This window comes from Panthera pardus, unplaced genomic scaffold (genome assembly GCF_024362965.1).
Source record: "Panthera pardus isolate Hobbes unplaced genomic scaffold, ASM2436296v1 HiC_scaffold_11, whole genome shotgun sequence".
Taxonomy (NCBI): Eukaryota; Metazoa; Chordata; class Mammalia; order Carnivora; family Felidae; genus Panthera; species Panthera pardus.
In genome coordinates, this window is record NW_026526666.1 from 29,113,367 (window position 1) to 29,126,165 (window position 12,799).

The window sequence follows — 12,799 nt, forward strand, 5'->3', positions numbered from 1 at the left end:
GCGGTGGGCTGGGGACAGACATCGGGTCTGACTATGGCCCTGCCCACCAACACAAGTTACTCCAGACAGCACAGGGGAAGTGCCCTGCAGTTTGGCGCCACCCCAGGAACTACCCAAAATGATGAAACAGAAGAACTCGCCTCAAAAGAAACTACAGGAAGTAGTGACAGCTAACAAACTAATCAAAAATGATTTAGGCAATGTAACGTAACAAGAATTTAGACTAATAGTCATAACATTAATCACTAGGCTTGAAAAAAGCATAGAGGATAGCAGAGAATCTATTGCTACAGAGATCAAGGGACTAAGAAATAGTCATGAGGAGCTAAAAAATGCTATAAATGAGGTACAAAATAAAATGGAGGTGGCCATGTCATGGATTGAAGAAGCAGAAGAGAGAATATGTGAATTAAACGATAAAATTATGGAAAAAGAGGAAGCTGAGAAAAAGATAAAAAAAAAATCCAGGAGTATGAGGGGAGAATTACAGAACTAAGTGATGCAATCAAACGGAACAATATCGGTATCACAGGAATTCCAGAAGAGAGAGAGAAAGGGGCTGAAGGTGTACTTGAACAAATCATAGCTGATAACTTCCCTGATCTGGGGAAGGAAACAGGCATCGAAATCCAAGAGGCACAGAGAACTCCCTTTAGACGTAACTTGAATTGATCTTCTGCAAGACATATCATAGTGAAACTGACAAAATACAAGGATAAAGAGGGAATTCTGAAAGCAGCTAGGGATAAACAGGCTCTAACTTATAAAGGGAGACCATAAGCCTAGTGGCAGACCTATCTACTGAAATTTGTCAGGCCAGAAAGGAATGGCAGGAAATCTTCAATATGATAAACAGAAAAAATATGCAGCCAAGAATCCTTTATCCAGCAAGTCTGTCATTCAGAATAGAAGGAGAGATAAAGGTCTTCCCAAACAAACAAAAACTGAAGGAATTCATCACCACTAAACCAGCCCTACAGGAGATCCTAAGGGGGATTCCGTGAGTGAAATGTTGCAAGGACCACAAAGTATCAGAGACATCACTATAAGCATGAAACCGACAGACATCACAATGACTCTAAACCCGTATCTTTCAAAATAACACTGAATGTAAATGGACTAAATGCTCCAACCAAGACATAGGGTATCAGAATGGATAAAAAAACAAGACCCATCTATTTGCTGTCTACAAGAGACTCATTTTAGACCTGAGGACACCTTCAGATTGAAAGTGAGGGGATGGAGAACTATCTATCATGCTACTGGAAGTCAAAAGAAAGCTGGAGTAGCCATACGTATATCAGGCAAACTAGACTTTAAATTAAAGGCTGTAACAAGAGATGAAGAAGGGCATTATATAATAATCACAGGGTCTATCCATCAGGAAGAGCTAACAAATATAAATGTCTATCAGCCGATTACGGGAGCCCCCAAATATATAAAACAATTAATCACAAACATAAGCTATCTTATTGATGAGAATGTGGTAACTCCAGGGGACTTTAATACTCCACTTACAACAATGGATAGATCATCTAGACACAGGATCAATAAAGAAACAAGGACCCTGAGAGATACATTGGATCAGATGGACTTGACAGATACATTTAGAACTCTGCATCCCAAAGCAACAGAATATACTTTCTTCTCGAGTGCACATGGAACATTCTCCAAGATAGGTCACATACTGGGTCACAAAACAGCCCTTCATAAGTATAAAAGAATTGAGATCATACCATGCACACTTTCAGACCACAATGCTATGGAACTTGAAATCAACCACAGGAAAAAGTCTGGAAAACCTCCAAAAGCATGGAGGTTAAAGAACACCCTACTAAAGAATGAATGGGTCAACCAGGCAATTAGAGAAGAAACTTAACAATAGATGGAAACAAATGAAAATGAAAATAACAACAATCCAAGCACTTTGGGATGCAGCGAAGACAGTCCTGAGAGGAAAATACATTGCAATCCAGGCCTATCTGAAGAAACAAGAAAAATCCCAAATACAAAATCTAACAGCACACCTAAAGGAACTGGAAGCAGAACAGCAAAGACACCCCACACCCAGCAGAAGAGAAATAATAAAGATCAGAGCAGAAATAAACAATATAGAATCTAAAAAAAACAGTAGAGCAGATGAATGAAATCAAGAATTGGTTTTTGAAAAAATAAACAAAATTGATAAACCTCTAGCCAGGCTTCTCAAAAAGAAAAGGGAAAGGACCCAAATAGATAAAATCATGAATGAAAATGGAATTATTACAACCAATCCCTCAGAAATAGAAGCAATTATCAAGGAATACTATGAAAAATTATATGCCAACAAACTGGACAACCTGGAAGAAATGGACAAATTCCTAAGCACCCACACACTTCCAAAACTCAAATAGGAAGAAATAGAAAATTTGAACAGACACATAACCAGTGAAGAAACTGAATCGGTTATCAAAAACCTCCCAACAAATAAGAGTCCAAGACCAGATGGCTTCCCTGGGGAATTCTACCAGACATTTAAAGCAGAGGTAATACTTATCCTTCTCAAGCTGTTCCAAAAAATAGAAAGGGAAGGAAAACTTCCAGACTCATTCTATGAAGCCAGCATTACTTTGATTCCCAAACCAGACAAAGACCCAGCAAAAAAAGAGAACTACAGGCCAATATCCCTGATGAATATGGATGCAAAAATTCTCAACAAGACACTAGCAAATTGAATTCAACAGCATATAAAAAGAATTATTCACCATGATCAAGTGGGATTCATTCCTGGGCTGCAGGGCTGGTTCAACATTTGCAAATCAATCAACGTGATACATCACATTAATAAAAGAAAAGAAAACCATATGATCCTGTCAATCGATACAGAAAAAGCATCTGACAAAATTCAGCATTCTTTCTTAATAAAAACCCTCAAGAAAGTTGGGATAGAAGGAAAATACTTAAACATCATAAAAGCCATTTATGAAAAGCCCACAGCTAATATCATCCTCAATGGGGAAAAACTGAGAGCTTCCCCCCTGAGATCAGGAACACGACGGGGATGTCCACTCTCACCGCTGTTGTTTAACATAGTGTTGGAAGTTCTAGCATCAGCAATCAGACAACAAAAGGAAATCAAAGGCACCAAATTGGCAAAAATGAAGTCAAGCTTTCACATTTTGCAGGTGATGTGATATTATACATGGAAAACCCAACAGACTCCACCAAAAGTCTGCTAGAACATACCTGAACTCAGCAAAGTCACAGGATACAAAATCAATGTACAGAAATCAGTTGCATTTTTATACACTAATAATGAAGCAAAAGAAAGACAAAGAAACTGATCCCATTCACAATTGCACCAAGAATCATAAAATACCTAGGAATAAACCTAACCAAAGATGTAAAAGATCTGTATACTGAAAATTTTAGAAAGCTTATGAAGGAAATTGAAGACGATATATAGAAATGGAAAAAAATTCTGTGCTCATTGATTGGAAGAATAAATATTGTTAAAATGTCAATACTACACAAAACTATCTACACATTCAATGCTATCCCAATCAAAATTGCACCAGCATTCTTCTTGAAGCTACAACAAGCAATCCTAAAATTTGTATGGAACCACAAAAGACCACGAATAAACAAAGTAATATTGAAGAAGACCAAAGCGGGAGGCACCACAATCCCAGACTTTAGCCTCTACTACAAAGCTGTAATCATCAAGACAGCATGGTATTGGCACAAAAACAGACACATAGACCAATGGAATAGAATAGAGACTCCAGAATTAGACCCACAAATGTATGGCCAACTCATCTTTGACAAAGCAGGAAAGAATATCCAATGGAAAAAAGACAGTCTCTAACAAATGGTGCAGGGAGAACTGGACAGCAACATGCAGAAGAATGAAACTAGACCACTTTCTTACACCATTCACAAAAATAAATTCAAAATGGATAAAGGACCTGAATGTGAGACAGGAAACCATCAAAACCCTAGAGGAGAATGCAGGAAAAAACTTCTCTGACCTCAGCTGCAGCAATTATTTACTTGACACATCCCCAAAGGCAAGGGAATTAAAAACAAAAATGAACTATTGGGACCTCATGAAGATAAAAAGCTTCTGCACTGCAAAGGAAACAATCAACAAACTAAAAGGCAACCAACGGAATGGGAAAAGATATTTGCAAATGTCATATTGGACAAAGGGCTAGTATACAAAATCTATAAAGAATTCCCCAAACTCAACACCTGAAAAACAAATAATCCAGTGAAGAAATGGGCAGGAGACATGAATAGACACTTCTCTAAAGAAGACATCTGGATGGCCAACAGGCACATGAAAAGATGCTCAATGTCGCTCCTCATCAGGGAAATACAAATCAAAACCACACTGAGATACCACCTCACGCCAGTCAGAGTGGCCAAAATGAACAAATCAGGAGACTATAGATACTGGTGAGGATGTGGAGAAATGGGAACCCTCTTGCACTGTTGGTGGGAATGCAAACTGGTACAGCCACTCTGGAAAAAAGTGTGGAGGTTCCTCAAAAAATTAAAAATGGATCTACGCTATAACCCAGCAATAGCACTGCTAGGAATTTACCCAAGGGATACAGGAGTGCTGATGCATAGAGGCACTTGTACCCCAATGTTTAGAGCATCACTTTCAACAATAGCCAAATTATGGAAAGAGCCTAAATGTCCATCAACTGATTAATGGATAAATAAATTGTGGTTTATATACACAATAGAATACTACATGGCAATGAGAAAGAATGAAATATGGCCTTTTCTAGCAACGTGGATGGAACTGGAGAGTGTTATGCTAAGTGAAATAAGTCATACAGAGAAAGACAGATACCATATGTTTTCACTCTTATGTGGATCCTGAGAAACTTAACAGAAGACCATGGGGGAGGGGAAGGAATAAATAAAGGTTAGAGACGGAGGGAGCCAAACCATAAGAGACTTAAAAACTGAGAACAAACTGAGAGTTGATGGGGGTGGGAGGGAGGGGACAGCGGGTGATGGGTACTGAGGAGGGCACCTGTTGGGGTGAGCACTGTGTGTTGTATGGAAACCAATTTGACAGTAAATTTCATGTTAAAAAAAAATTAAAAAAAAAAAAGGAGAAATTCACTTTCAGAGCACACCTATCAACTTACCTGGAGTGTTCTTGCCATTGTCACTACTTCATGGTCTGGAGGATTGTACTTGTAGCAATTCATGAACATTAATCTAACATCTGCCGCAAATTCATATGCATCTTTATATTCTTGGTTGTCCATTTTTCCCTAAATTAAGGAAAAATTACAGGATTCACAAACAACATAGTTCAAAAATTATTTGAGCACCTACATTACTAAATAGTTCAAATAACAGAAGAATATAGACAATACCAGAAACAGATACCCACCCTCCAAATTTGACATATGTAAAAATTCTGCTATATTTGTTTTGGTATTTTTTGACTTTGAAAATATCCAATGAATTTTGACATGCAGAGATAAGGAAGGAGGACATTCCAAGTAAAAACAAAAACAAAAACAAAAAACAGAAACAAAATCACAAAAGCAGGAAAACAGTGCATTTCCAGGTAATCTTGGATAGACAAGTTTGATCCTAGGAAAGTGGTGAAAAGATAAATTCCTTAAATGAACCCTGAACATCTAAATGAAAGGTTTTTACTAAAATTCTCCTAAAAATGAAAAGACGTAAAAAATTGAACAGAATTGGTAAAAGGAAGGAAATAATAAAGATCAAAGCTGAAATAAATGAAAGACAAAAACAAAAACAAACAAACAAAAATTACAGGTCAATATCCCTGATGAATATAGATGCAAAAATCCTTAACGAAAGATTAGCAAAATTCATTCACCATGAGCAAATGAGATTTACTCCAGGAATGCAAGGATGATTCAATAATCTTATAAAACATGTGAACAAAATGAAGGATAAAAACCATATGGCCATCTCAATAAATGCAGAAAAAAATTGACAAACTTCAACATCTTTTCATGATAAAACTATCAACAAAGTGGGCTTAAAGAGAACATACCTCAACATAATAAAGACCATATATGAAAAACCCAGTTAACACCATACTCAATGTGAAAAACTCAAAGCTTTCCATTTAAGACCATGAAGACAAGAATGTCCATTCTCACCACTTTTACTCAATATAGTACTGAAAATCCTAACCACAGTAACTAGACAAGAAAAAGTAAAAGGCACTCAAAGTGGTACAGAAAAAGTAAAACTCACTTTTTGTATATGACATGATACTATATACAGAAAACCCTAAAAACTCCACCAAAGAACTATAAGAATAAATGAATTCAGTAAAGTTGCAGGAAACAAAATTAATATACAGAAACATACTGCCTCTATATGCTAATACTGAAGTAGCAGAAAGAAAAATTAAGAAAAACAATCCTATTTATAACTGCATCAAAAAGCAAAAACAAAAACAAATTCCCTAAAAATAAATGTCACCAAGAGAGTGAAAGACCTTTACTTTGAAAATTATAAGACACTGATGAAAGAAATGTCTTTTCACAAATGAAAAGATAAACCATGCTCAGAAATTTGAAGAATTAATATTGTTAAAATATCCATATCACCCAAAGAAATCCACAGATTCAATACAATCCTGATGAAAATGCTAATCATAGTTTTCATAGAACTAGAACAAACAATCCTAAACCACAAAGACCTTGAATGGCCAAGGCAATCTTAAGAAAGAGGACCAGGAAGACTGGGTGGCTCAGTTGGTTAAGTGTCAGACTCTTGGTTTCAGCTCAAGTCATGATCTCACGATTTTGTGGGTTCGAGCCCTGCATTGGTCTCTGTGCTGACAGTGCAAAGCCTGCTTGGGATTCTCTCTCTCCCTTTCTCTCTGCCCCTCCCCACTCACACTGTCACTATCTCTCTCTCAAAAATATATGTAAAAAAAAAAAAAAAAAAAAAGAACAAATCTAGAGGAATCACAATCCCAGATTTCAAAATATACTACCAAGCTATAATAATCAAAATAGTGTGGTATTGACACAAAAATAGACCCATAAATCAGTGGAGCAGGATAGAGAGAGCCCAGAAATAAACCCATACTTACATAGTCAATCTATGACAAAGGAGTCAAGAATATACAGTAGGGAATAGACTCTCTTCAAATGGTACTGAGGTAACTGGACCACTACATGCAAAAGAATGAAAATTGAACCGCTTTCGTACACCATACACAAAAATTCAAAAACGGATTAAAGACCTAAATAAAACCATAAAACTCCTAGAAGAAAACATAGGCAGTAATCTCTTGGACATGGGCCTTAGCAACATTTTTTTGGATGTGTCCTCAGGCAAGGGAAACAAAAGCAAAAATAAAGTACATCAGATGAAAAACCTTTTGCACAATGAAGGATATCATCAACAAAACAAAAATGCAACCAACTGAATGGGAGAAGATACTTGCAAATGATTCATCTGATAAGGGGTTAATATCCAAGATATATAAATAATTCATATAAGGAAACAAAAACACTAAATCAAAAAATATATATGCATCTCTGTTTATTGCACTATTATTTACATAGTCAAGGTATGGATGCAACCTCAGTGTTTATCAACAGATGAATGGATAAAGAATATGTCACACAGACAGTCACACACTCACATACACACACATATATCACACACAGCCATAAAAAAGGATGAGATCTTGCCATCTCTAACAACATGGATGGACCTACAAGGTATTATGCTAAGCAAAATAAGACAGAGAGACAAATACCATATCATTTCACTCGTATGTTGCATCTAAAAAACAAAACACACACACACACACACACACTTACTTTTCTCACATGTATAAAGTTGCTCCTTCCCTCCAATAAGACCAAAGTTACTGGGGATTGGATAACATTAGCTAAAATAAAACCAAGAAGTCAGAGGAGGAGTTCAGATATGTCAGCTCCATACAAACCTAGCTTTTGTGTATATTTAAAAACGGTACTGGGGTGCCTGGGTGGCTCAGTCAGTCAGGCGTCCGACTTCGGCTTAGGTCATGATCTCACAGTTCGTGGGTTTGAGCCCCATGTCGGGCTCTGTGCTGACAGCTCAGAGCCTGGAGCCTGTTTCAGATTCTGTGTTTCCCTCTCTCTCCGCCCCTCCCCTGTTCACGCTCTGTCTCTGTCTCAAGAATAAATAAACATTAAAAAAAAAAAATTTAAAGACGGTACTTACAAGGCACATCCAAAACAATTCCTCTGACTTTCAAAGAGACTAGTATTTGGTTCACATATGAAAACAAAGTCTCAATTAATTCTCAAAGTGCCATTAGTAGGTTTTAAAACTTACCCCTCAGAATAGAAGTAAATGGTGTAAGACTTCTCAACCCGTGTGCCCATATGAGAACAGAAAATGAAAAGATCAAGAAGCAGCTTTTAGGAGAATTGTTCTATCAAGTGCCGGGGTTATAAAATATTTTAGGAATATTTCTGATACTTCTCAAGCAAACTTATAGGGCTTAAATTATAATAACTTCATTATGTGTTCAAATACACCTAAATATTTTGTTTATAAAGAAAAATGTGGGAAGACAGTGATGTAGAAAGAACAAATATTGTTAAAAGGTCTATACTACCCAAAGCAATCTACACACTCAGTGCAATCCCTATCAAAATAACACCAACATTCTTCACAGAGCTAGAGCAAACAATCCTAAAATTTGTATGGAACCACAAAAGATCCCAAATAGCCAAAGTAATGTTGAAAAGAAAACCAAATCGGGAGGCATCACAATCCCACACTTTAACCTGTATTACAAAGCTAGAATCATCAAGACAGTATGGTATCGGCACAAAAACAGACACACAGAACAATGGAATAGAGAACCCAGAAATGGACCCACAAATACATGGCCAACTAATCTTCGACAAAGCAGGAAAGAGTATCCAGTGGAAAGAAAACAGTCTCTTTAGCAAATGGTGCTGGGATAATTAGACAGCAACATGAAGAAGAATGAAACTGGACCACTTTCTTAAACCATACACAAAAGTAAATTCAAAATGGATGAAAGATCTAAATGTGAGACAGGAAACCATCAAAATCGTATAGGAGAAAACAGGCAGCAACCTCTCTGACCTAGCCCACAGCAACTTCTTGCTTGACATGTCTCCAGAGGCAAGGAAAATAAAAGCAAAAATGAACTATTGGGACCTCATAAAGATAAAAGGCTTGTGCACAGCAAAGGAAAGTCAACAAAACTAAAAGGCTACTGATGGAATGGGAGAAGATATTTGCAAATGACATATCAGATAAAGGGTTAGTATCCAAATTGTACAAAGAACTTGCCAAACTCAACAGCCAAAAAACAAATAATCCAGTGAAGAAATGGGCAGAAGATATGAATAGACACTTTTCCAAAGAAGATAACCAGATGGCTAATAGACACATGAAAAGACACTCAACCTCATCGATAGCACCACACACCAGTCAGAATGGTTAAAATTAACAACTCAGGACACAACAGATATTGGTGAGGATGTGGAGAAAGGGGAACCCTTTTGCACTGTGGGTGGGAATACAAACTGGGGCAGCCACTCTGGAAAACTGTGGAGGTTCCTCAAAAAATTAAATATAGAACTACCCTATGACCCAGCAGTAGCACTACTAGGAATTCATCTAAAAGATACAAAAATGCTGATTCAAAGGGGCAGATGCACCCACAATGTTTACAGCAGCACTATCAACAATACACAAATTATGGAGAAAGCCCAAATTTCCATCAACTGATGGATTAAGAAGATATGGTCTCTCTCTCTCTCTCTACACACACACACACACACACACTGGAATACCACTTGGTGACGAAAAAGAATGAAATCTTGCCATTTGCAACAATGTGGATGGCACTGGAGGGTATTATGCTAAGCGAAATTAAGTCAGAGAAAGATATGATTTCACTCATATGTGGAATATGAGAAACAACAGACATAAGGGAAGGGAAGGAAAAATAAGATAAAAACACTGAGGGATTCAAATTATAAAAGACTTACAAACACAGAACAAACTAAGGGCTGCTGGAGTGGGGTGGTGGGTTAAATGGGTGATGGACATTAAGGAGGGCACTTTTTCAGGATGAGCGCTGGATATCATATGTAAGAGATGAATCACAGGTTCTACTCCTGAAGCCAAGACTACCCTCTATGTTAACTAACTTGAAAAAAAAATTTACAACGACAAGAATACTTTTATAATTAAGAAGTTCTTCCTATTAAGAAAACATTTACCTTAATAGTTCCAAGATCCATTGGATTTTTCACAATATCATAGTAGTTATGGAGCCCCAAAGCATTAACATCAACAGGATTATAAAAGGGCCATGCATAGGACAAGTGTTTCTTTGCAAGCATTTCTTTAAGAATCTCACTACAGTGCCTTAATTGTTCGGTCACTTCAACACTCTTTATGACTTTACATAGTTGCTGAGAATCTGGCAAAACAGTCTTCAGCACATTTTCTTTCATAGGTGGCATTTTCACTGATTTTTTTTCTGCAAGTGTTGGGGAAGATTCACCACTTGCGTTAACTACTGAAGTTGTAGGAGTCGTGGTATCTGCTTTCCTCTTCACACCCCTTGTAACCTGAAACAATTCAATAACAACTGTAATTAAAGTGACATTCACAGCAACAGTTTTCAAACTTTTTTTGATGGTTACTCCTACAGTTAAAAAAAAAACAACAAAAAAAAACAAAAAAAAGGAAAAAATTATCAGTACCATGTCGTCTATATATTAAATATTAATATTAGTAAATTAGTAAATATTAAATATTAGTAATATTTAAATATTAGTAAATATTAGTAAATATTAGTAAAAGTTAATTTCTTTTCTACAGGTAAATTAATAGCTCAAATATTTTCTTCCTACATCCCAAAGAATGGGCTTATGCAAACCTTTGAGATCAATGAGAGATGGGAAACAATAAAAGTCACTGTTATGCAAAAACAAGTTCTGAATACCTGAAATCAGCTACGGTATACAATTTTAAATTATCAACCCATCAAGTTAGGATTCAAAAGAAGTTATGTAACACACACAAAATAGGTAGTTGGGCAACTGATACTAATATAAAAACATATAAGCCAGTTCAAATTCTACCTAAAAATCTCTAAAATTTGGTTCACATTCTAGATCTGTTAAAAAATGTACACAAAGATTGACTGTGGTATACTGAAGACCAATTTTCAGATCAACTTAAAAAAAGGTTTAGTCATTACAACAATCCCTTACACTGAAACATTTTAAAGTCATAGTAAACTTACTTGGGCCACTGTTTGTGAGGCAGTGTTGAATGGAGTACCTTGTGACATGTTTGAAGGAGAAATAGATGTCTTAGGAAATACAGAGGGAATCACTTGCTGCTTAAATACTTTGTCCAGTGCTTTTGGGGATTGTTTTTCTTTACCAGAAGGAACTGCTACATTATGTTGAATCCCTAGTAAAGTGTGAACCAGAGTAAATATGAGTAAAATATAAAACCATTTTTCTATTAGTATTCTATTTTAATTCACTTAGTTCAGCTTTTTAGTAATATAAACACAGGAAACTCCCATTCTCCTTTGAAACCCTCCCACAGGTACTTGCTAACATTTGTTAGACCAATTTAGATATAATATTAGAGACTTCAAACCTGATATTAATGGAAGACTTATCAATTTTATTCAGAAAGGTGCCTGGCTTAAATTTACACTAATAGAGCTCTGTGAGTAGCTTCAGTAAATTTTAGACATCCTGGAGACAAACTACATAATACTATGTGAGGTCTCCAGAATGCTCTGCATAAATATCCAAGAACCTTAAAACTATGACAGAGCCCATCATTGGTTAACACAAAACAATAGATATGAACATAATCTTCTTATCAATATATCCTTCAGATGACTCTGCCGAAGGAACCACTGTGTATGGTCTTCTGCCTTGTATGTCCCCAGAGAACACCAACCCTTAAGACATTTGGATCACATCGCTCTGAAATCTATCATTTCAAAAGTCCATCCTTGTATCCAGGTAACTCCATTCTTCAGACTATGAGACTAATGTGCTGCCCACTACACCAAGAGGGCTGCTACGGTAACTCCACTCTTCTAATCACTCGCACCATAAACCTTGGAGTCATCTTTGACTCCATGGTCGTTCAAACCCAATATCCCCATCCGTCAGCAAACTCTTTTGGCTCTATTTTCTTATCCAGAATCTGATTACAATTACAAGTGGTAATCACCCTGGTCCCAGGCATCAATTCTTAACTGGATTTCTACAGTAGTATCCTATGAGCCCTTCCTTCTGCTTTTACATCCTGTAGTCTGTTCTCAAAATAGCCCTCGAAGTGATATTTTAAATTCAAATAAGATCATGACACTTCTGTTCAATGCCCAATGACTTCTAATCTTTTCTTTTCAAATAAAAGCCAAAGTCCCTACAATGCCTTGTAGGGACCTGTGTCATCTCTCTACCTATGCTCCTCCCCCATGTCCCCACCTCTGCCCTCCTTCCAACTGCACTTCCTATCACTCCACCCCTTCACTAATTTCACTTAGCCTACTGGCCTACTGTCCTCAAATTTGGTAAGCATAAGCAGACAATTTGCTCTGCCTGTAAGGAGATAGCCTCATCACCTCACTCCAACATTCCCTTCATGCCTTTGCTGAAATGTTACCTTCTCAAGCTACCCTATATAGAACAGCTTTCTCCTTCCACTCCCACCACTTTCTTATTCTCTTATTCTTATTTTTTTCTTTGCCCTTATCACATTT

At 36.8% G+C, this 12,799-nt stretch overlaps 1 protein-coding gene across 6 annotated transcripts in view; it reads right to left on the reverse strand.

Annotated features, from left to right (window-relative positions):
• The window catches only part of BRDT (bromodomain testis associated), an 80,883-nt gene that overhangs the window by 46,580 nt on the left and 21,504 nt on the right, over positions 1-12,799 (reverse strand). For all 6 annotated transcript variants that reach the window (XM_019414167.2, XM_019414163.2, XM_019414164.2 and 3 more), the window contains 3 exons: positions 11,309-11,481; positions 10,275-10,628; positions 5,151-5,279 (listed from right to left, as the gene is read on the reverse strand). In XM_019414167.2, coding sequence (XP_019269712.2) covers positions 5,151-5,279; positions 10,275-10,628; positions 11,309-11,481 — 656 coding nt within the window. The remainder of the gene's footprint in view (positions 1-5,150; positions 5,280-10,274; positions 10,629-11,308; positions 11,482-12,799) is intronic.